The 27,500-nt window shown below is 31.0% G+C and overlaps 2 protein-coding genes across 5 annotated transcripts in view; both read right to left on the minus strand.

The window, feature by feature from the left end:
- Window positions 1-14,377, minus strand: part of LOC115219534 (protocadherin beta-15) — a 171,040-nt gene extending 156,663 nt beyond the window's left edge. For 2 of the 3 annotated variants that reach the window (XR_005001978.1, XR_005001977.1), the window contains exon 1: window positions 14,098-14,377. The gene's annotated coding sequence lies outside the window, so the exon portion shown is untranslated. The remainder of the gene's footprint in view (window positions 1-14,097) is intronic. The other variant, XM_036509238.1, reaches the window with a different exon arrangement.
- A 917-nt stretch (window positions 14,378-15,294) lies between these two features.
- LOC115219538 (protocadherin gamma-B6-like) overlaps window positions 15,295-27,500 on the minus strand; it is a 124,803-nt gene continuing 112,597 nt past the window's right edge. Inside the window, exons 3-5 of one of the 2 annotated variants that reach the window (XM_029789732.2) lie at window positions 22,157-24,587; window positions 17,613-17,781; window positions 15,295-15,697 (exon numbers count right to left, since the gene is read on the minus strand). In XM_029789732.2, coding sequence (XP_029645592.1) covers window positions 15,423-15,697; window positions 17,613-17,781; window positions 22,157-24,541 — 2,829 coding nt within the window. In that variant the 5' untranslated portion in view covers window positions 24,542-24,587 and the 3' untranslated portion in view covers window positions 15,295-15,422. The remainder of the gene's footprint in view (window positions 15,698-17,612; window positions 17,782-22,156; window positions 24,588-27,500) is intronic. The other variant, XM_029789734.2, reaches the window with a different exon arrangement.

Below are 27,500 nucleotides of genomic sequence, written 5' to 3' on the forward strand. Positions count from 1 at the left end.
GAAGAGCTCTGTTGGGAAAAAATTCTTCATCCGCCTTATTTTCCTTACCTTGCTCTTTCAGGCTACCACTACGAATTGCTTGAATGGAACCAAATGGTTAACATGGAACTCTATGTTAACGACTCAACACAGCTATTCAAGAGAAAAGACCTAATCGTCAGCATGGAGTTCTTCTGCTGCACAATAATGCCTGCCCGCACTTCGCCAATATGACCAAGGAAGCCATTCAAATGCATTGCTAAGCAGTGCTGCTACACCTTCCATACACTCCTGATTTGGCACCTATGGATTTCCACCTCTTTCAAACGCTATGCATGGACTTTCGTTCAATACCAATGCAGAATTGAGAGCTTGCTCGGATCAATTTTTCGAGTTGAAATCGGGTGATTTCTACCAGCGAGGTATTCAAAATCTTGTTGAACGTTGGGAAGAAGTTGTAAACAACAAGGGTGAATACATTATTGATTAATTAGTTGTTATTTTTTTTATTAAACCTTTTAAAAAATTTAAGTTAAAAAAAACGGTGGGAACTTAGTTGCCAACCCACTCAAAGAGAGTTTGATTTATGGCTCTGCTACTTAAACTGCCTCTTCTTCTATCTATAAATAGATAGATTCTTGGGGTTGTCTCCACTGAACTTAATAGAATAATATCAAACCCCCTCCCCAATAGTAAATCTAAATAACAAAGTAAATTCAGTGATAAGAAGTGTATCCATGCTTAAATATCATTTACTACTATGTTTCTGTTGATGAGACTTGCCTCTCTGTCTATCTACTTACCCTCTTTGTAATGTTGATAAAGGGAATAAGTATAAAAATGAATCTTCTTAATTTAACTAAAAAAATTCCATATGTAGCTGAAGATTGCTCTACATTTTAAAACTGATGTAATACTTGCATTGTTTAATTAAATGAAGTCGCATGAAACGATTGTACTACACTATCTTTGGATAACATTGTTGCTTATTTTAATTATAATCATCCCATTTTGATTTATATAGGTAATACCATACCAAATTCTGGTGCCTTTAACTTAAGTACCATATTCAACTGAATCTAAATTTTTATTGAACTTATATATATATATATATATTTATCTACTACATATGTGGAAAATCATTGTGTGTTTGTGGAGTTGTTAGCTAACTCCTTGTACATCGTTTTATTGATTTTGATGAAACTTGACACATGAGTAGAACTCATGTCTAGAAACCCTGTGACATACTCAGATTGTTGAAACCCTTATATGTACCTCATATAACGTTTTTTTAACAACCAAGGGAAATAACCCATAGCACCTGTACAATATATTTTTTTAACACTAGCGAAATAACCCATTTCATTGTTTATGTTCAATTACTTTGAATATTGATTTTTTGTGTGTCCTATTTCTAATTTTTGCAGACAATATCACTTTTATACTTTATTTGACACATGAGTAGAACTCATGTCTGGAAACCTCGTGACATACTTAGACTCTTGAAAAAATCGATAATAGGGCCCTCCCAATGGATCCGTCTATCTACTACATTCCAAAGAATTCTAGTTATTCCTCTATTATCAACTCACACATGGTTAGGATTAGTTTTTCCAACAAAAAATCTCTCACAAATTATCTCCTCACATAATATTAGTCTGTTAAATAAGAATCCATTTACTAATACTAACATTAATTTAGCTAATACCATCCATCTCCCTAGAAATATTAATAACAAGGTTATTGTCTCTGAAGTGAATTCCAACAGAATTAAGTTTATGTTTAGTAATTCTAAGATTAAAATTTCTAAATACCAGTGTAAAATTACTTCAGGTACTGATGTCTTTTTTTATATCGGTAGTTCTTCTTCTCAGTTATCTAAAAGAATTTCTAATCATTACTCTACATTTAGGGATAGTAATAAATGCAACAGTACAGGCTTAGTAAATTAATTTGGTATTTAAAGAACCATAGTAAACAATCTAGATTGGTTGATTCTCTCCATTTCATTCCCATATGATAAAGGCAAAGAATTCTGCCAACTCTGTAAACCTAACTATTTTCTATTCTTTTTTCTAAGAATTCCCTTGTAAACAAGGTTATAGAGCGTGCTTATCGATGTAAACATTGGCAGAAACACACCTTTAGTTTATATAAGTGATATCTACCATTATATATAATTTGAACATTGATTTGCTTCTTACATTTCTCTTCCACTAGATATATCTTTTTCCAAGCATTTAACCTTTTATTTGATTCACATATCGCTCTATATTTCTCATTTAGTAGTTTTCTACTTATTTCTTTCCTTTACTCCTCCTCTTTCTATAGGCTACCTTTGACATTATACCCTCTCACTGTTTTTTAAAAAAACTTAAAGAATTCCATTCATCATTATAGACATTCATCACATTCTGTTAAAATGTCTTATTGATGAGTTCGGTTTATTTCTTTCTTTCTCTGATGAGAAGATTACATTGTTTTACACCATTTTATTCCTTTGGAATAATACAAAAGTTGTCTTCGAAACAAGTGTTGGAAGTAAAAGCTTCAAATAAAATTGTTCTTAGTATGAAACAATTGTACTAAACTACTAATCCATTCTTGATGCTTTTTTTCTTGGTTATAATCACCCCACATTATTTAATGGTTAACACCATAATTGAATTCTGGTGCATCTAAGTTAAGTATCATATTCATTTGAATTCATTGGAATTCACTTGGATCTTAATTGTTTTTGCTATATATATATATATATATATATATATATGTATATATGTATATATGTATATATATATAAAATATGTATGTATGTATATGTATGTATATATGTATATATATAAATATATATGTATGTATATGTATAAATGTATATTATGTATATATAAAATATGTATATATATATATATATATATATATATATATATATAATTATATTAAATTAGAGATAAAACCACTATTAGGCAAATCAAACAATGAAAAGCATAAGCCAATACATAAAATTAATTTAATTTATATTATTTTAAATATATATCAAAAGTATTAAAAGTTTAATAAAAGATAAAGAGTAAAACACTACGATCGTTTCATGGCTGTACAATTCGAATAACAATAATTTAAATTCAATTAATAATTCGAGTTATGGTTACAGTCAATCTTCAGGTTAATTGAAATATCTAAAAAATAATCAGAAATATTTATACAATATTTTTAAGATATAAATAATATAATAATTTTACTTATAATAAACTCTATTATCAAACTAGAAACATAAAACTTAACAATTATGATTATATCAAAATCGACTATAATGTTAAATATTAATTTAATTTATAAGGTAGGAAACTCACCAATAATCTAATATTGGTATTAATCTATATCTAATTACATAAATATTTAAAAATGACTATTATATATAAATTATCAATGAAAATATATAAATGTATATAAATATTATAATTAAGATCTAAAATAATCTCTATAAATAAATATATATGCACATATAATAAAAACCTAATAAATTAATTTTTCATATTTAAAGATGAAATAGCTAATTTCAAAATACAAATAAACAAACTTAAACGAACTTTCGGAAATCTTATGTAAAATACTTATAGAAATAATCAATTCATAGTAACATAGTATCGAATAAATACTATAAATACTATAAATATAATTATCAATGGGAATAACTAGCGAATATCAATTTAAAAAAACAATAACTAAGTTATGCTATTAAATTAGACATGGCCTGGACCAATCTTTAGTTGAAACATATCTAAGTTTATCAAAGTTTATCTAATTTAATTATAAGAAATTTAAAACTACAATTAATACTATTAAAACATGTATATACAAAAGCCTAACTTTATACACCTCGTATACTTGCTATCAAACAACAAATTTATCGCTAAGTAGTATCTTACGAATAAACTTAAATTTAATATCTAATAATATAGAAAATTACGATAATTAGATCATTACATAAACAACGATATTTACATAAGGAAAATATTATTACACCAAAGACTTATACAATATTAAAATTTACAATTTGAGGATCTTAAATATAAATAAATACTTATCTTAGCGAGGTTTAGTAATTGTTTGATTTGCCTAATAGTGGTTTTATCTCTAATTTAATATAATATAATATAATATATTTACACTATAAAATTGGATTTAATCCTAAATCTGATTTTTCCCTGTAAATTTGGATTTATTCCCTAATATTTTATTATTAATATATATATATGTATATATATAAATATATATGTATATATATATATATATAAATATGTATATGCATATTTATATATAAATATATACCATTCAATGTGTGACCGCGTGTGTATCATTGGCAATTTTCTTTCTCCGTTTTCCCTTCTTTGGACCTTTCCTTTTTCTATGTTTCTGACAAAGAGCTCCACTCGAAACGTTAAATCCTCCTTCTTTCTTTCCTTTCCTGAGCGTCCAGTAACACTATAATTGTTCCACGTCCTCGCGTTGTTGTGTTTTCTCTTTGATCATGCTTGAATTAACTATATATACAAATATATATCTATATATAGATATGTATAATATACGTAAATATATATGTGTATATATATGTATATAAATGTATATATATAAATATATATATGTATGTATATATATGTATATATGTATATAAACATATAAGATCAAGAGCAGTCATGACAAATGTAAACAGTTCTTAAAGGAAAGCGTTTTGCAGATGTGGAAGAAGTGAAGGAAAAAATGATGGAGGCATTAAAAGGTATCACTTTACAGAGTTCCAGGACTGCTTCGAATTGTGGAAGATGTGTTTGGACCAATGCATTACTTGAAATGGAAAATACTTTGAAGGCGATTTAAGTGTAAACATGTAAAATTAAGTGAATAAAATACTATTGCAAAATTCCAGTTTCTTTTGGGTACCCTCATATATATATATATATATATATATATATATATATAAATGTATAAAGGTTGAATTCATCTTTTAATTGGGAGTTTCCAAAAAAGATTTCTAATGTTCATTCTGATTCTTCATACTTTGCTGGGATTTTACAGGCATAAATTTGCGAAGATATGCAAGTAGTACCTGTATATAATGTATGATGAATTAGAATCTTCTCCATTTTATTTTTTATTAGAAATCAAGTTCTTATTAATAATATCTTTGCAAAAAAATCATATTCGCTATGACTTATATTGAGAACAATTCTCTCATTTTCCTAACATAAAACGATGTTGTGCATTGTGTGCACGCATGCATGCACACAAATAAGTATGCATTTGTGTAGATGTATATCAAAATGCACATGTGTAATTGTGTGTGTGCACAGGCACAATCTACAACATTGGTTTATGTTAGGTATGTGAAAGAAGTGTTATTATATACATAATAAATATATACATGCACACACAGTCAGTCACATATACACACAAATATCTATTTGTGTAGATATATATCAAAATGCATGTGTAATTGTGTGTGAGTATATATTTATGTATATATTAATATGTAGAACATATGTATTAAGCATTTTATTTATTTATATAGGTATATGTACTTATTTTATATATATATATATATATATGTGTGTGTGTGTGTGTGTGTGCGTGTATATATTTATATTATCTATATTCATATATGTTTATATATATATATGCTTGTGTGTGTGTGTATGTATGTATGTGTGTGTGTATATATATATATATATATATATATATATATATAGTGTCATCCAATAAATAATGCAGTTTCTTTCAATTGCATGAAAAGTTAGAGGAGGATGGGATAAACTACCTGCATCAACTTGCTATAAACCAGGCAATAAATTAACCTTGTACTTATTCTTAGTGTAAGTTTTGAAGAGTACAGTTCAATTTTAATAGTTATTTTACAAAGCTATAATGGAAGTGGCAAAGGAACGTATTTTGTTTTATGAGTTTAATAAAGGCAACAATGCAATGGAAATTGCAAGGTATATTAATGCAGTATATGGAGATCTGACAATAAGTGTAATCCAGTGTCAATGGTGGTTCCAGAAATTCTGAGACAAAAACTACAGCCTAAAAGACAAGCCTTGTCCTTGAAGCTCTGTAAAGCTCGATGAGAACATCCTGCAAATTCTGGTGCAACAAAATCCCGTCGTAACTGTTGAGGAACTAGCAGAGAAGCTTGGATTTGGTCATTCCACCATTCATCAACACTTGTGTGCCATCAGAAAAGTCAGCAAATTAAGTCAATGGGTTCATCACAAACTTTCCGCGTCTATGAATGTTTACTCTTCTTTGGTGTCACGTCTCACGCTTGAATCTTTTTTTAACTGAATATTGACAGGTGACAGGAAATGAGTTCCCTATAAAAATGTCAAGCGCCAAGGACAGTGGGTAGGGAAAGGAGAAACATCATATCCCAGGTTAAAGAAGGTCTTCATTCTTGTAACGTTTTGTTATCTGTTTGGTGGGATATGAAAGGTTTAGTTTACTTTGAACTTTTAAACCCAAACTAAACATTAACAAAGGAGATCTACTGCAAACAGCTTGAGTAGCTAAAGTCAGTGTTAGAAGAAAAACGACCATCTTTGGTTTCAAGATGAAAGATGTTCTTCAATCAGGATAATGCTCGGCCACATACAGTGAGGATGACATCCCAAAGACTGGAGCAGTTTGAATGGGAAATGATGCCCCACCCACCATATTCATTGGATATTCTCCCATCTGATTATCATTTATTCTGAAGTCTTCAAATTCATTTGGATGGAAAAAATATGAATTCTGTAGACAAGGTCAGAACTGTACTGGAGGAGTATCTTACATCATGGACAAGTGAATTTTGGAAGTCTACCAGATAGATGGAAGAGCATTGAAGAAAATCAAGGACAGTATATTATAGATTAAAAAAGAAATTTGTTTATCTTAATTTTGAAAAATAAAAGAAATATAAAAAAGCTACATTATTTATGGGATGACCCAATATATATATATATATATATATATATATAAATATAATAGATATGTAGTGGTTTATATATGTATAATATTCAGTATTGAAATAAATCTGATGTATATATTACCACAACGTTATAGAATTATCAATGCATGGGCTACAATCATTTGATAACATAAACACACAGGATTAATTCAAACTCTATCCTTACACAAAGAAATCTGTTCAAAATGAGATTCTCAGACAAAATTGGCCAAAAAATGTAAAACATAGACATGAAACTTAGGAAATTTTTGTTTATGATTCAAGTCATACGCACTAAATTTGTCCCAGAGCCAATACATGCAAAAACATTAGGATAGGAGAGTCCTTATGAGATGAAGAATAAAGGTCTTAAATTGCAGATATAAAGAACTTCATAAGTTTGAAAATACACTCAAACTCTTCTGTGGAAATGAAAGGGAAGAAAGAAAAGAAACAGAGCAATTGACAAAAAAACCTCAGACGTTCTACAAATTTGTAAAAGAATCTGCCTTGGAGCATATTCTTTTACAATCTAAAGAAAATGGTTCACTAACTGCAGAACTGATGAGGATAAGTGAAATACTCAACAAACAATTCCAGGGTATCTTAACCCTTTTACTGGGAAGTATGCAGAAAATCAAACCTGATGAGTTCTTCAGCATTACAGGTTTTGTTATCAGGCTTTGTATACAAGGAAAATACAACCATCTCTTACATTGACATAAAAGAAGAGAATGTAGTATTGGTCAATAATTATCTCATGAATGAATTTGAAATCAGTGGTAGATTGATGGTTTACTAGTTATTCTTTAAACGACATGCAAGGAAGCTCTGACAAAACCACTGCAGATACTTTTCCAGTGCTTCATGGAAAGTGGCAAACTTCCCAAAATGCTGTATGAGGGTATTATATACCCTATCCATAAAAGAGGGGGCAGAACAGCTGTTAGGAATTGCAGGCCTGTTTCTCTGATCCCACATGTCAGCAAATCCATGGAATTCATTATCAGAAAGAGGCTGATTATGTTCTTAGAAGAAAATGGCTTGCTAGTTAATACACAACATGGCTCCTGTGCAGGAAGGAGCAGTGTCACACAGCTCATACAGCCCTGTGACTGAGTACTGATACAACAGCAAAATCATTCAAATATGGGTGTAATATATCTTGGCTTTGCCAAAGCCTTCAACAAAGTCATTCACGGGTTGATATATCACGAATTGCACAATCTTAGTATCATTAGTATATTGGGGAATACTCTTTACTCTTTACTCTTTTACTTGTTTCAGTCATTTGACTGCGGTCATGCTGGAGCACCACCTTTAGTCGAGCAAATCGACCCCGGAACTTTTTGTTTTTTTGTAAGCCCAGTACTTATTCTATCGGTCTCTTTTGCTGAACCGCTAAGTGACGGGGACGTAAACACACCAGCATCGGTTGTCAAGCAATGCTAGGGGGACAAACACAGACACACAAACACACACATATATATATACATATATACGACAGGCTTCTTTCAGTTTCCGTCTACCAAATCCACTCACAAGGCATTGGTCAGCCCTGGGCTATAGCAGAAGACACTTGCCCAAGATGCCACGCAGTGGGACTGAACCCGGAACCATGTGGTTGGTAAGCAAGCTACTTACCACACAGCCACTCCCGTGCCTATGTTGCATAATTTTTAAAAAGATTGGATTCAGATAGTTGCAGCCATTGCTGTTTACTCTGAGGTGACATCAATACTAAGTGGACTCCCACAAAGAACTATACTGTGAGCACTATTGTTTGTGGCTGCTCTCTCAGACATGCCTTCAGTCATACTTTAAATCACTCTCACCAGCTTTGCTGATGATACATAAGTATCACAAGCAATGAAGGTCCCTCAAGATACTTCAAAGCTAGAGAAAAATTTGATCTCTGTCTGAAGAATTTCTAATAGGAAATGTCTTACAGGCTTATCCAAATTTGTGATTCTTATTAGCAAATGAAATATATGTAGTGGTGAATATATAATACCAAACAATTTTCCAACTTCCTGTTTCATATATACCATATTGTATAGTATATATATATATATATATATAACTCTTTTATTTGTTTCAGTCATTTGACTGTGGCCATGCTGGAATACCGCCTTTAGTTGAACAAACAGGACTTAATCTTTGTAAGCCTAGTACTTATTCTATCAGTCCCTTTTGACAAGCCGCTAAGTTACAGTGAAGTAAACACACAAACATCAGTTGTTAAGCAATGGTGTAGGAGACAAACACAGACACACACAAACACACACCCATGCACACTCTCTCACACACACACACACAAACACACACACACACACACATGACGGGCTTCTTTCAGCTTCTGTCTATGAAATCCACTCACAAAGCTTTGGTCAGCCCTAGGTTATAGAAGAAGATACTTGTCCATGGTGCCACGCTGTGGGAACCATTTGGTTGGGAAGCAAGCTACTTACCACACATCATCATCTGTCTTCTATATCAGATGACTGAGCCAAACCTCACCTTTTAAGCATGACACCAGCATTGTATTTGTAATACATACACAGGGATAGAAAATGGGTGATGACATATATATGTGTGTGTTATATAGATATATATATGTGTGTGTATGTGTTATATATATATATATATATATATATTGGTAAAAAAGGTAAGATAACAAAAGAAAGAAAGAGACCTCAATATTATGTAAATAGAGGAAATTTATCTGTAAAATAATATGTGACAATTATTCAATAGCCAAGATAAAACTCTGAGTTTCGGTTATCTGGTTATCCAGATAACCGAAGAGATGGTGTTATGGATTTCCACCTCGGCATCAGAAACTCAGAGTTTTATCTTGGCTATTGAATAATTGTCACATATTATTTTTACAGATATATATATATATATATATATATATATATATATAATATATATATATGCCATAGAACCCTTAAAAACTGAGACCCTTTATTTAATGCCCTAGCTTAATTTCATTATCCATGAAGTCAATCAAGTAGTATCAATATATGTAATCATCATAAGCCATGGACCTCAAAACATGATAAGCCTCGCAAGAATAAAGGACAACTCAGAGTAATGAAACTCCATGATGTAAAAAATTCACAAACATACATCCCCATCTTCAACTGCCTATCACCAATCATTATGATTTCAACAACTGGGCGTTCATTCTGGTAGTGTCAGGAGTGTTTAATAACACTGCCTGGAAATCAGTAGTCAAATAGCAGGAGTCAAACATTGGCATAATATGCTTATTATGCCAACACTTGCTTATTATCATCAATAACAACATCAAATATAAACAAAATAGTATTAAGTAATAAGTAAATGCTAGAAATTATGAAAAAAAAAAAATGTATCTATAAAACAAAGAAACTCCTCCCACAAAGGACATTGTGAACAAAAAATGCTGTCGTACAAAGCAGAACTAATGAACTAACCATATTGAACAAAACCTACTGAATCACTGATCCATGACATATTAATAACAACACAAGGAACAACATTGCTACAATCTCAAACATATAGATCCGTTAACAGACATAGACCAATAGATATGCTGTTTCTTATTCTACAAGAGTAAGTCAGAAAGTAAACGCTTACTAGCTCAGTTTCATAAAATGTATTCCAAACATGAAACTACTCCAAAAACAAACCAACTAGCAGAACAATATACCTTTTAATCAGTGTTCATAAACCATGCCAAGTTAAAAAGACAAGCATAGATAAATATCTATTAAATATGTCTAATTATAGAAAATAGATTAACTGAATAAATTGTTGATTAAAAATAAAAAATAAAACTAAACAGATTATTATATACTCTTTACTCTTTTACTCTTTTACTTGTTTCAGTCATTTGACTGCGGCCATGCTGGAGCACCGCCTTTAGTTGAGCAAATCGACCCCGGGACTTGTTCTTTGTAAGCCCAGTACTTATTCTATCGGTCTCTTTTGCCGAACCGCTAAGTGACAGGGACGTAAACACACCAGCATCGGTTGTCAAGCAATGCTAGGGGGACAAACACAGACACACAAACATATACACACACACTTATATATATATACATATATATGACAGGCTTCTTTCAGTTTCCGTCTACCAAATCCACTCACAAGGCATTGGTCGGCCCGGGGCTATAGCAGAAGACACTTGCCCAAGATGCCACGCAGTGGGACTGAACCCGGAACCATGTGGTTGGTTAGCAAGCTACTTACCACACAGCCACTCCTATAGATACATGAATAATATAATGTGTATATCATCATCATTATCATCATCATTTAACTTTTATTTTCCATGCTGGCATGGGTTGGATGGCTTCACAGGAACCGATAGAGCCAGAGGACACACTCCATAGCCTGTTTTGGCTTGATTTCTACAGCTGGATGCCCTTCCTAATGCCAGCCGCTTTGCAGTGTGTACTGGCTGCTTTTTACATGGGAACATCACCAATACTGTTTGTGGCAACATCAGTGCTTTTTACACGACACCAGCACCAACACCAATGCATTTTGTGTGGCAACTTAGTTATTGCTTTACATTTCTCTGTATTATATATATAAATATATATATATATATATATATACTTACACACACATATATATATGTACATATATATATGCATATATATATATATACATACATACATACATAGATACATACATATATATATATACATATATATATATATATATATATATATATACAGATATACATACATATATATATATTTATGTAAATGTATATATATATATATTTATGTTTAATATATATATCATCATTATCATCATCATTTAGCGTCCGTTTTCCATGCTAAATGATGATGATAAATGATGATATATATATTAAACATAAATATAATATATATATACATTTACATAAATATATATATATGTATGTATATCTGTATATATATATATATATGTATATATGTGAAAAACTAAAAAGAAAATATATATAAATATACATATATGTGTTTAATATATATATACATATATATGTATTTGTATATATATATATGTAAATATATAATAATATAAATGAATATGCATATATACATACGTATATGTACATACTTACATCTAAACATATATATATGCATATATGGGCACAGGACGTCACGCGACGTGTACAACAAAGATACGAAGTACGACGAATACATGGAATATGAACTATTTTTTCGAACAGCGAGTGTTCATCAGTTGTTGGCTGTTTCTCTGCTCTCATATTTCGAGCATTTAACAAGAAGATATGCTTTTGATGAAACATTTGCTCCTGCAAAGCAAATTAAATAAAATTTGGGATTTTTTGCGGAGGGTCAAAATTGCTAACACAAACAGGACAGTGAAAACAAGCAGGAAGGGCTGCTAAGCCTAAACGAGGTTGTGGTGGTGAACGTGTAAATGAAGCTTGGACAGGAGACAGAAAACAACATGTAGAGAAAGAAAGAAACACAAGTTAGGAAAAGAAAGAAAGATGGCTGATGGTCACGTGGGAGCCATGTGAGCAAAAGAGGAAGAGTGAGGGAGAGAGAGTGACAGACAGAGAACTGTGAAGGGGAGGTAGAAGAATAATAAGGGAAGAGAGAAAAAACAAAAGAATAATAAATATATATGTATATATTGGAAAAACTAAAAAAAATATGTATAAACTAGCAGTATCGCCCGGCGTTGCTCGGATTTGTAAGGGAAATAACTATAAAGCATTTTTAGAGAGTTATAGCCAAAAATAGCAAAAAAATGCATTAAAAATGGGAAAAAAATTATGGTAAATTTTTTTTAAATCGTTGACTCATCGTAGGCATTTTTAGAGAGTTACTTCCCTTATATAATAGCGAAAAATGCATTAAAATGGAAAAAATTATGGTAAATTTTTTTTAAATCGTTGACTCATCGTAGGCATTTTTAGAGAGTTACTTCCCTTATATAATAGCGAAAAATGCATTAAAATGGAAAAAATTATGGTAAATTATTTTTAAAATCGTAGACTCATCGTAGACGTGCGCTAATACCCAGAAGGGCTTGATATGAATCACAACTATAAGATACCCGGTTTTTGTTAAACTGCACCGCAAAATGTTGGAGTAGTTAGGAATCTAAATCATAGTAGACAGACACACAACTTCACTTTTATATATAAAGATATGTTGATATAGAATATCTATATAAAAGATGATGATACATGTTTATATGCTTGTGTACAGACACACACATGCACATATATATGTAACAAGTATGTATATACATAAATATATTAACTGATGTTCAGTTATCAATCAAGTGATAGTAAAAATGCACAATATGAAAGAACTCTGTTATAAAATGGTAAGGATACTTTGTATTGTGTTTTTCACAGCATAGCTTGTTATTACATCTCATGGACTCTCAGAGAATACTGCTCCATGAGTGGGTGTGAAGTTTTGATGTACTCTAAATGCAGGTATGTGTTGGAGCAAGGAATATTACAGTCGTGATTGTGATGTAAATTATTCTGATAATTATGATATTAAAGAAAGAAGATGCAAATCTTAAATATTTGTACAAAATAGCAATTCTGATATTGGTAGTGTTAGTGGTGGCGATGATGATGATGGTGGTGGTGATGATCCCTGGTAGTGATGATGATGATGATGATTGTTTCTAAAAAATATCATCTATTAGAAACAACGATCTTTATTATAATAATAACTATTAAAAATGTTCTTTCATGACTATCTTAATTAGTAGTAATATTCTTATCCCTGTCTTTGCTGCATATATATAAACCATACATATATATCCATACTTTGTTATTCTTTTCTGAAGTGGTGAGTCACAATGACATATATTCATTCAGAAGATGATGATGATGTTGATGATGATGATATTGAAGATGGTAGTTACGGGGGATGAAAATGTTGATGTTATTCAATATATGAATATTTGAAATTAATCAAGTCAGTTATTTTTCTTTCACCGAAAATAAGTAACATTGAATATCAATCTTGAGCTACAGCAATTTTCTGGTTCAGTTTGGTTAATTTTATTTTTTGAATAAATTTCAAAAATAGAAGTTATGTTACTTTAAAACTTTAAATATGAGTTCAAGAAGAATGAAGAAAAAAAATTACCTGATGTGGGCATATTCCTTATATTCGCAAACAAGATATTCAAAGGATGGTCTGTACATATCTATTGTAAGTTACTTTATGTATTATCTCAAGAGCAAGAAATGATCCAATATGGAAGTTTTTCAGCTTTGTGTGATGAAAAATGGGATGCTCTTAGAATTTCTGTTTCATGGAAACTTTCTATAAGTGATCCTGTTTCATATATGAGTTTCACCTAGCACTTCTTTTACTGAGATATTTAATGTGAATATATGCACATTTACACTATATGTGTATGTGTGTATAACTATATATGTATATATATATATTTTTTACACATATACACATACTTACATACACACCCAACTATATTCTCTTTGAAAAGTCCCAGCTTTATATTAAACCAGTTTATTAGTAGATATATGTATGAAAATATATCTTGTGTGATTCTTCTTTTTCTCTACATACACATACTAAATATTAATGCTTATCAAAAATATTTTTCTCACTTTAGTTACTTAAAAAAATAATTTTCTTTCTCTTTTGTTTTACACTCAATTCATTAATTTTCTTTTCCATTCATTATGTTCAATCACATTTTTTTTCACTTATTTTGTTTTTAGCTTCAAATAATAAATTACGTTACAGAAAAGCTAACATTTAATAAATTTCGTGACTTCTCTTCTAAAATGGAATGCATGAACACTTCAACTTTTTCTAACAATAAATTTAGTATTTTAGTTTTTAGGTTGTGTGTAATGTAATAAGTTTCAGAATATGTATAAGTCAGTTAGCTTAAGTATCAATATTAATATATATATATCTGACAAGTTAAGCAAAAATCAATATAGTTGATGTTACAGTTGTTGTTTAGTCCCAGATCAGCCTCGATTGAGCAAATACAGTGCTGACCATCTCATAATATTTTTTTCAAAATCATATATATATAGACTCTAAGACTACATTATCCAATGCATTCTTTAAGAGAGTAGGGTGTAATTTGAAGGATATTTGGCAGCTAGGAATCGTGGTTAATATTCTATATAAATCCATAGTAGATAAATATTGTAAAATTTGAAAAGATGTGTTTAAATTTTATGTCAACCAATAATCTATAAGTACTCATTCATTTCATTGTGTATGTATTTTTACCCTTAGACATTTGAAAACATAAATAAATACGAATAAATAGCATTTAAAGTTTGCTTTTAGGAATGAAAATAAAAATATGGTTTTTGTGTGTGTGTCAAAAAATTTAATATTATATAAATATCATGAAAACTTTCTACAAATGATTTATCAGTAATATCCTGAAGCATAAAATTGAAAACTAACTTCTAAAAGTTTCACGAGCAGAGTTCTTTGGCTTTGTGCAAAGTTTTGTTATAAGAAGTGAAACTGTTCTTTGTTGGTAGATCCCAGGGCTGAGATTGTGGAAAGTTAGGGTTGGTGTTATCTGCTTGTGTGCTTTTTAGGTTTACTATATTATTGCCTTGAGTAAAAAGATTAGTTTTAAGTCGATAGGAAGACCTAGGATTGGTACCTTTTGGTTTACTCATTGTCTGTGGTAAGGACTTCCTGCCTGTGTTAGGGGTATTTTCTTGAAGAGAAGATTTGAGGCCTGCATAAGAACAATGTAAGAAAAAAATACAATTAGCTTGATGGGAAAATTTTGAAGATTGTTAACCTTGTTTTCTTTTTTTTTCTTCTGTAAAACACTGCATTTTGAATGGACTGGTCTCTTTTCATCATTAAGTTGCATATTTATAAGTTTATCTACATTTACTTAGAATGGATTAGACTGAAGAACATCCATTACCCAACTGGTATCAACCTGTTAGGTCACATAGCTAAGGAAGTTTAAATCTGCTGTGAAGTAAATGCTCATTAGTTCAATCCCCATCCAAACATGTACCTGACAATGAACAGAGACCAAAACTATCAAAAGTTAGTGTTTACAAAAGTACTTAAATGATGGTAGAGCCGGAGCTAACGGTCCAAAACATTTTCCCATCAGTACTAAAATGTAGACATATAACAATTGGCTTGTATCCATGTATCATTACTCTATTATTATTTTTAAATAATTCACATTAATTCTTACTTATAATTAGGACAAAATTTTAAATACAAATTTAATGGATTTATTTCTTACTGATAAGCTTCAACATAACAACAACTACATCACCACCAACAACAAGAACAACAATAACAATAATAATAATGTTTATTATATAGGCAAAATTTTTTGTGACCCTAGGAAATCACTGTTGTTTTATTTTATCAACTCTTAAGAGACAAAAGGCAAGGCTGACATTATGATTTGAGCAAACCTGGAATAGATACCACAAGGCTTATTTTTTTTTAAGCTACAATGACTCTGCCATTCTATCATCCTTAATAATTTTTTCTAATTTAGGCACAATAATGTAGTTTTGGAGAGAGAGAGAGAGGAAGAGAGAGAGAGTGAGTTTGTTGATTATATTGAACCTAGTACTTCATAGTACATTGTTTCATCGATCGGAAAAGGATCGATGGCAAAATTGGTCTTTTAGGATTTTAACACAGGATGTAGAGACCAGGAACAAAAACCACAAAATATTTTCTCCAACATTTTAGTGATTCTACCATTTCATGCTCCTTTTATTAAGAAGGTTTTTTTTATTTAGGCATGAGGCCAGTAATCCTGAAGGGTGGGGACCAGTTGATTACTTGACTGGTATTTTATCAACCATGAGGGATGAAAGACAAAGCTGATCCTTGTGGGAATTTAAATCTGAACAAGGAGAGTCAAAAGAAATGCTGCAAAGCATTATTCGGATACTCAGATGATTCTGCCAGCTCAGTTGCTTCTGGTATAGGCACATGGCTTGAAATTTGAAATTATCTATGTGGCTTGAAATACCATCAATACCAGTACTTGTCTAGTACCTTATTTTATTGACACTGGAGTCAAAGTTGACATTGGTGGGATTTGAACTGTGAACATAAAGAGCCAGAAGGAATACAGCAATGCATTTACTTCAGTGCTCTAATGGGTCTGCCACGCCATTGCCCTTTATGCTACTGCTTCCACCACCATCATCACTACTACTACTACTTCTAATAAGAATAATAATAGTAATAATAATAATGATTCTTTCTAATTTAGGCACAAATTTTTAGCAGAGGGTTAAAGTCTATTACATTCACTCCAGTACATGACTGGCACTTATTTTATCAACCCCAAAAGGATGAAAGGCAAAGTTGACCTCTATGAGATTTGAACTCAGAATGTAAAGATCTAAAACAAATACTGTAAAACATTTTTCTGGTGCTCTAACTATTCTGATAGTTTGTCATCTTAATAATGATAAATAGATAAATAATTCAATTTATGAAAGTAAATGTTTCTTTTGTAAAAAATTAAAAATTTCATTACAAGCTGAAGTTGTTCTATCATTTGTAAATGAATAAATTTGGAGGAGAACAAGAAACTTTTAAATGATTATAATATAATGATATTTTAAAGCAGTGAGTCTTTCTCATTTACTTACCAGGTAAAGTTTCATAGTGCGCAGTGCTTGCTTCACTGCAGCCATGTCCACTGTCAGTTACAGAAGACATCGTTGACATCTCACTGAAACGGTCAGGGGACATAACCATATGTTGTTGATTTTTGCCAACAGCACAAGTCATTGCAAAATCTTGTAAGTTACCCTGTACCTAGCAAACCGAACAAAAAAAAAAAAGACAAAAACAACAAAACAAAAAAAAACACTAATTGTGCATATGCTACAATATTTGAGATCTCATAATTGCCAATAGTTTATGTAAGAAAAACACATTTTTCATTTATATAAGTGTGGATTCATATATTGTGAGATAAAGTTTGGAATTATTGTTTTTGTTGCTATACTTTTTTATGTAATTGTTGTGCGTATTTATTGATCTTGAATATTGTTTTCGATGTGTCTTTTTTTTTCACTACCTTAACTTTCATTAAATTTTACTTCAAACAAAACTGACTATATCATGTTTGATGTCAGCTCATGTTTGATTATTTTACTCTATTAATTCAAAGTTAGAAATGAAAATTATTTTATGTCTGTAATAAAACTATGTATAAAATATTAAAGAGCAATATTTTCATTAATTTAAACTGCATCTTATTAGTTGCTGTGAACTTCTAAATTCATAGATTTGTAATTTATAACCAGGCCTAAAATATGAGTTGGCCAAATCTATCTTTAATGAAATATTTGTTATGCAAAAGTTTATGTAGAAGCCAAATAATTAATAACTTAATGAGAACAGCAAGTAAATTATGACCATTCTTTTGTATCCTTCTTTAGTTAAAAAATTGTTGAAAACTTAGAGCTTTAAAGAAAATTCAGTCTCATTGTATTAAGAGCCATAGTTTTTGCCAGATATTATTTATATTACATCATCTCCTCACTGAAAGGGTCATTGTCCCTTCACTCATATGCCAGTTAAGAACAACCAAATATTCTATTATTTTTATCGTTACTCAAAATACCTCAGAAGTAAAATATCGCTGAATAATTTTTTCTGTGTTTACCTAAGTCTTTTTCATATTTTAATAGCAATTTTGAGTTACTGTAATAAATGTAAAAGATCTTAGATCAATATTGGATCAAATGATTTTAAGCAATATATGATACTGAAGGAAAGTATAGCAAGTTTAATTTCAGTTTCTGGCAAAATTTTGACTTTGCTAGTCTCTGTGACTTAGAATTTTAAAATTTTGCTAGAATACTTTATTTTGATGTTAATTTTCCAGTTAAACTAATCTGATAGATTAGAAAAATAAACTGTGCCCATTTATATAAATAAGATTTCTTTTCTTTATATTGTCTTTTATTGATAAAAAGAAGAAAGAAGTATACTCTTCATCTCTCAAATTAAACAGTATCAAAAGCAAAATTTTTATTTTCATTTTGATGGATTGAGATTTATAAAATTGGGAGAAAGCCAATAAGTATGAGCTATATTTAGTAACTCTTTGTGCAGAGGGAATTAATGAAAGTTATAAGTAGTATTGTTCAAAGTTATTGAAGATGGCAACTTGGCTTCAGTAATTTGTTTTTAGTGTAATGCAGGAAAAGAGCTCATTTACATAATGTTTGTGGAAAATCCAATTGAATTGCTTTCACATTAATTTTTCAGTGGTATGTTAGTGGTGTATAGTTATTTAAAGCGGAGCAATGTTTGAGTAGTTGTGTAGGTTGATATATCTTGAGAACATTTTACTTTTGTGAGGAACTTAATGAGATATTCAACTTCATATGAAGGCAATATCGTGTTGTGTCTATTTATAGAGCTTTCCCTAAACCTTACTTCCATATTAGTCTGTGAAATTACAAATTTATCTCACACAGTTTTCTTCCAAGTAATCAATTAACTATTCACTTAACACAAACTCTCTTTATAATTTTCCAATGATTTCTCTTTCAATTTATCTTTACATAAGATTTTTATCATATTCTTTTTAATTTCAAAATAGCTCTGAACATTACGACCTTCAGGCAATGTTTAAATTGCCAAATAATTGTGATATAGGGTTTTACTTACTTCCTATTTACCTAAATCAATCTCGGTACCTAAAATTCATTAAAGAATAACATCAATATTCTTTATCATTCTATTACCAACTAATCATGGAGCCAAATCTCCTGATATAACACGTAAATCTATGGAAACCTATTTAGGTTTTGTATCACTAGCACTATAAAAAATAACCTCCTTTTTCTTAAACATTTTACAAACCATTGTAGCTTTATTTTTAAAAAATCACTTGTTATACCTGTATCGCAATATATTATAAAACTGGGTGAAAAATAAAGAGATCTTACTTTTGTACATCTACTCATGTAAAATCTTTCTCTCATTCTTTTACTACTATTCTTAAATGATAACTACTGTATAAAAATAAAAATAAATGCGTCCTTTTAAAGCCTAGCCAGGCTCACGGGCCCGGTTTCCTGGTTTCAGTGGCCTATGTGTTCTTCAGCTGGATGGGACACCAGTCCATCACAGCGTTACTCATTTTTGCCAGCTGAGTGGACTGGAGCAACGTGAAATGAAGTGTTTTGCTCAAGAACACAACGCATCACCTGGTCCAGGAATCAAAACCACAATCTTACGATCATAATGCTGACACCCTAACCACTAAGCCACGTGCTTCCACAACTACTATATACTTAAAATGAAATTATCTTCAATAAAGATTATGATCTATCTGAGGAATCAATAACTTCCAAATAAATAGTATTTATATATATTCTCTGTCAAATGAATTTCAAAATCAGTATGTCCCCTTTTCTGAAATTTTTTATCTAGGATTTCATCTTCCTGTTTGTTGTTAAACCCTTACTACCTAGATTCACTCAATCAAATAATCAATAAAATCAGCTTTTTCTCTTTCACTGCTGGGTAAAGAATTTCTTAATACCCCATGACTTTTGGCTGCCTGACCTCTGTAGCAGTTTCATTTCTTTTGGGGTACTTGTGATGTTAGTGCATATATTTGGTTGGTAATCATAACCCTTATGGCATATCCCCTATCCTCAATCTTAGAGACAATGATTAAACCTTAGTTGAATTCCACTAACCAACATGAATAACTATTACAGTTATTGGATTTATAAGTCAATAAATCTTAAATGAATTTTGTAGAGGCAAGATTACTGAATGGCTAAGGTGATGAACTACTTGCTTCTATTTTGTTGTGGTTTTTTTTTTGTAGAGTAATCTATATTGTCTCAGATCTGTAGCTGTTTGAAGTTGGTACTAAATCATCTAGGAATGTTACTGATGATATAGTAGTATCCTGTTCAGAGAAAGATTTATCTCTTTTTGTTTATGTCATTAAACTAGAGTTAAATACCAGCTCTTAGGTGCCCCACTCCCACCCCATTTAAAGATATTTGATTTTATGTAAATGAATCCTGTATAAAACTGTCAACAAAGTGTCACATCTTGTAGCTATTTGTTTCATAGCAAGTATAATAGGGAAAATATTGCCAGAATGAATGTCTTGAATGGAATTTACAAAATCATGATACAATTATGTTACAATTATCTCTTGATTATGATAGATAGAAGATACCAATGAGTTGAAAATTGAGATAAGAAACATATGAAATACGAATGATAGTGTTTTCTTCTTTTTTTTCTTAGTGATGGAAACTGATGACTTTAAATTAGAATTAATAAAACAAGATATGAATGTTTGTGTAAAACTTTGCTGCTATATATTTTATAATTGATTGGAATACTTAGCAGTGATCTACAGCAATCATGATATGAATAAATGTATTCACCCACCAATTGCATGCGAATGTCTCAACAATAAAGATATTGCATGTAGATGTTTTAATAGTGAACATGTTTAGACATATCTAAAAGCTTGTCAGCTGAATATGAATATTCTGAAGAAATTGTCATAAAATTTTAGGGAATGGGAAGAAGCAGAATTTGTTAGATAAATGATGTCTGGAAAGCATTGCTGCATACAAGTATATTTTGCATAGGTAGTATGTATAGCTTTAAAATGAATAATGTATGACTAAATGTATTTTCTTTAAATATTGTTGAAAGAATTTTCAGATTAAAAATGATTGAGTGTCAATATAAAACAAAGATAACAAAGAACATGCTTCCAAAAATGTTTTAGCAAGATTGAGACTGTGAGTAGACTAATAGACTAATAACACATGACAACCCTACCTTATATTCTCAGACATAAACAATTTCATTTAAATGTAAATTTAATTGGAATCTCTTTTTTCATAAACTTACATTACCAGAAACGTTTTACATTATAGTCATTTTTTTTTCAAATTAGATAGTTTACAGATGTTGAATTAAGATATAACAGATATAATAATGAAAATAGCAAATAAAGAAATACAGTGTAAGATTTTTACTTATTTTATATATCATTTATTTCTAATTATAACTATTATTATTATGCAGTTCATTGTTAGAAACAAATAAATGAATATATCAATACTAGCCAATAGCATTTTATAAACAATCAACTGTAGAGAACTGTGACAAAATTTAAGAAACTTACTTGGTATGCTTCTGGTGTAATACTATGAAGTTGTACTCCTAATGATGATCCTTTCCAGCTCTGTCCAGGTTTGTACATGGACTGAGGTTCTCTTCTTAAAAGAGTTGTTTTAGAATTTCTCATTTGCTTTGGATCTGATAAAATAGTTATAGGAACATCATATTTTGGAGAGTCTTGTTCACAAACGTATCCTGATGGCCTTCTCTCACCAACAAAGTCTTGAGTAGCACCATAATGGTTTTCTTTTTGATTTCTTTTATGAACAACACAAACAATTACAGAAACTACAATAGCAACAGAAACTATCACTGCTGCTACTACTATAATAATCATCAAGTTAATATGTATTCTGTTGTCTGATTCTGTGTCTTCAGCTGTGTACATTTTGGCTGTTGTATTGCTAACAGTTAGTGTCAAAGACAGTGTAGTGGTTGCTGATAAAACTGGTGTACCATTATCTTTGACAGCTAATTTTAGATTATATGATCCAGCATCATTTTGGTAAACTGTACGAGAGAATGACAAAACTCCTGAGTAAGGGTTAACTTTAAATAACTGTTTGTCATTGCCTCCAAGTATTTCATACCTGAGGAAGGCATTAACATGTTTGTCTCTGTCGGAGGCTCTTAATGTTGTAATATCACTGTTACTCTGTGGATGGTGATGGAAATCTAGATTGAAAGGGTTAACACTAGGGAAAGTAAAATAGGGAGTATTATCATTTTTATCCATAACTTCAACAACAACGTTAGCTGTGTTGTTAAGAGATGGTCTACCGTTATCTTTTACTAACACTTTAAATCTGTAAATGTCATGTTGTTCACGGTCTAAAGACTGAGTAGTTGATATGAATCCTAAATGAGAGATTTTAAAGGGAAGAACACTCCCATCTCTGCTTATAAGAAAATAAGATAATTCACCTCCTGATCCAAGATCAGGGTCAGTTGCATTGATGAAGCCTACTGGAAAATTTCTATTTTCATTTTCATAGGTTAAAAATTCAAAAGTATCTTTAGTAAATGTTGGTTGTACATCATTAACATCTGATACTTGCACTGAAAATCGTTTCTCAGTTTTTAATGGTGGAGATCCTTTGTCTTCACATGTGATGGTAAAATCTATGTGGTTTTCTACTTCTCTGTCAACTGTTTTCTTAATAACAACTTTATACTTTTTACGTGCAAGAGCCTGAAGTTGAAAGTGATCGTGATTAATATAACAAGAAACTTCATTATCATCCGTGACCTTTACATAAGCAATAAAACTACCAACTTTTACACCCTCTGAAATGCTTGGCAAATTTTCTGGTGATTTTGCTATAAAATTCATATCTATATCAGGAGGGTTGTTCTCTTGATTATTTATATTAACTAAAACCAGAGCAACTGAACCCAAGGAAGGATTACCACCATCCTTTGCTTTAACAAACAATTTATATACCTTCTTTGAACCTGTTGGAAACTTTTGCACCACCCAGATTTCTCCTGTTGATTCATTTAATTTAAAATAGGCTCTGGCACTCTCTGATGTTTTGGGACTGAATTTGTACATTACTTTGCCATTTTCACCAGCATCCAAATCAGTTGTAGTTAAAGTGACTATAGGCATTGATCTTTGATAACCATTTTTAATAGAAACATTGTAAATATTTTGGGAGAAGACTGGAGAGTTGTCATTTTCATCTCGAACTGATATTTGGAGATTAAGAACACCTTCTCTAGGGGGATGGCCTCCATCTTTTGCAATAACTTGAAGCTGATAAGAATCTTGTTTTTCTCTGTCAAGTTTCTTTTGTAAAATAATACCGAGTTTGGATGTACCATCCATATTTTTTGAAACTGATAATGTGAAAAGACCATCATTATTGTTCTTTAGTAAATATGTTATTTGTGAATTTTGTATACCTACATCTTTGTCTATGGCATTAGGTATAGATTTTTTTGTTCCTTTGCCATCAGTTTCATCGAATGTCAGGTTAATTTGTTTACTTGGAAATTCTGGCTTGTTATCATTTACATCTTCAATAACTATTTTTACCTCCAGTATCCTTATAAAGGATTTTTCTTGCTGGACTGCTACATCTACCATTTTGAAACATTCTACATTGGATTTACAAAGAGTTTCTGCATCTAGTCTTTGAGCTGTGTATAATTTGCCTGATTTGGCAACATTGAACAACTGTGAGTTGTTAGTATTCCCTTGGTGAAGCTGACTGAACCAAATATTGCTGTCATCCTTTGGAGATATGTTGCTTAATAATTTTGTGTCTGCTGCAATATCGCCAACAAAAGTTCTTGGGTTGCTCTCTTCATCTATACGGTAGACAAGATCTACACATAGGGATGTTTCCAGAATAAATAATAGCACATATACTTGAGTTAACATGTTCTCATCTATAAATTTGTATCTTGAGGAAGAAGCATGAATACATCTGAAATAAAATGTTTATATTATTTAGAATAAAATCATTATATTTGTATTGATTATACGAAGACAATAAATTATATTTATCTTCATTTGGAGTCTTTAAGTAGTTTTAATTTTGCATCATAAATATTTTTCTAAAATGAAAATGTTAAATAATGCTGAATGGCCTCTGGTAGAAATGTAAAATCTACTTTGTCTGAACAACAAAATAAATTAGCTATTCCTTTGAGAAATAGCAGTCTAAATAATAATATATATGGTAGCTTAAAATAATGCATGCAATAATGTTATACATATATGTGTGTGTGTGTGTGTGTGTGTGTGTGTGTGTGTGTGTGTGTGTGTGTGTGTGTGTGTGAGTGTGTGAGTGTGTGTGTGTGTGTGTGAGTGTGTGTGTGTGCGTGTGTGTGTGTATGTGTAATCATTGCATAAATTCGAATATATCTTTCTCTATCTTTTATCCAATCCATTATTAAATAAATTTCCTAAATGTGCAAGATGTAAGAAAATGCTTGAGTGTAAGCAATTAGTAGTAAAAATAGAAATGTTAAAAGCTACTATTCTGAAAAGCTAAATCCATTATCATTGATTAAAGCAATTTAATATTTCCTTATCTGCAGTAGTGGCAAAATCTAGTTAAGAGCTACCATTTCCTCAGGCTAGTAGAGAAAATAGAGTGAGAAATAGAATGAGCAGCAGAGAAAAGGTGAGATAAAGTAGCCAACTAGGAGAGTAGATTCTTAGCAAATCTTGCTGGCTTAATATAAGAAATTAAAAAAATAAATAAAATAAAATGCACATCAACTACAACAACAGCTTCTGATATAAGATAAAATTTATCTCTACAGCAAGCTTTGCTGACAGTTTGCATGCAATTAAATGAACACATTTAAACTAGTTTGGAAAACTGAAGCCATTTTCTCAAAACTGCAAGTATTATTCTAATGAGAAAACAAATTAATATAAGAGCAATATATCATAAAATTTGCTTCAGATATAGACAAGCTGACAAACAATGTTCATATTATATAGAAAGGAAAATATTTAAAAGAATACTGACATACACACATACATGTAAAATATGTGTGTGTGAGTGTGTGTATACACTATAGAGAAAGAGAACATATTTTCTTTAAATAATTAATAAAACCATTAATCTTTAATATTCTGGGTGTATTTAGGAAAATGTAATTTTGCTAAGTATTAAATAAAAGAAAAATTAATTTGGCTTCAATAATATTTATGCAATTTTGAAATGTAGTCGTTTATATGTGTATCAATTGATTTGCTAAGTTATCTATTTATATGAAAATGGATGTGTGTGTTGGGGTGTGTTTTTGTGATTATATGCATGCGTTTATGTGTGTGTATGTACGTATGCTAAAAATGTGTGTATATATCTGTATTGATACATATATAGCTATATTTATGTGTGTTTGTAAATATGTGTGTGTGTATATATAATACACACACACACACACACACACCACACACACACATATATATTATATACACACATGTGTGCATGCATATCTGATGTGTCTATGAGTGCATGTATGTGTGTATGTGTATATATATATGTGTGTGTATGTGTATATATATATGTGTGTGTATGTGTGTGTGTGTGTGTATCTGTGGTGTATATATACACATTCATGCATTGAAAATATATGTGAGAGTGTGTGTGTATACACACCTATAATATTATCTTTTAGCCAGAGTGGAGGCAGTACCCATAACCTTTTACAGCTGCCCAGACCCTGGCAAGAGATAGGGTGGAAGGTATCCTCAAATGAAAGATCTGATCTGAAACTCAGAGAAATAGAGTGGGTCACATGGAAAGAACTCAGAATGCTAGCTGGTGATGTGAAAGCATGTGACAGATTATATCTATCACTCAGGAAGACCTTAGCAGGATTTCAATTTAGAATACAATGAGCTGAAACAAATACAACAAGGTATTTTGTCCAACATTCTTACAGTTCAGGTAATCAACTGCATTGGATTAATACTTGTCAATGGAATTTCAGTGTGGGAAAATTACCACCAATGCTTCAACAACTCTCCTAATTCACTTCATGTGTGCACGTGTGCATGCACACACTCACACAGACACAGACAGACAGACAGACACACACACACACACATACACACACACACACACACACACACACATATTTGTGCATGAGTGTGTGTATAAAACGTAGATGAATTAGATATGTTTTGGCCATTTTTTGCCCAACCAGTGACTAACTTAATAACACCACATAGGTGTTCTATTAAGTTATATTTATACATAAGTTATATTTATACATAAGTTATATTTATACATAATTAGATATGTATGTGTGTGTATGACTATGTATACCTATATGTGTCCACTTTCCGCTTTCCGCACTTGGATGGTTTAATGGATTCATTGGGGCAGATTTTCTACAACTCAGTGCCCTTCCTGTTACCACGTTACCAGATCTCACCTACTTCCAAGCAAAGTAGTCCTGTTGGTGTTGTTGAGAATCTTTCTTCTCAAACATGTGGTTTCGGGTTCAGTTTCACTACATAACTCATTGGGCAAGAGTTTTCTTGTATGGCCCTGTGACAACCAAAGCCTTGAAAGTGGATTTGGGAAAAGGAAACTGCAACAAGCTTGGTATATGTTTATATATGTATGCACACTCACAAACACATACACACATGCACACATACACACATGTATATACTTGTGTGTGTGTGTATCTTTGTAACAATGTCTTTGCATCACGTGATGTTGTTAACTAATATCGCCATCATAAAAGCAGCATTGTTCATTCCTGTCTTACATGGAAAACATCTATCAATGGGGAAATATAACCTTTCACTGAAAGAGAAGAGGCTTGGTGATAGGAAGAGCATCTATCCTTAGAAAACCTGCCTAAAT

This window comes from Octopus sinensis, linkage group LG14 (genome assembly GCF_006345805.1).
Source record: "Octopus sinensis linkage group LG14, ASM634580v1, whole genome shotgun sequence".
NCBI classification, from domain to species: Eukaryota; Metazoa; Mollusca; class Cephalopoda; order Octopoda; family Octopodidae; genus Octopus; species Octopus sinensis.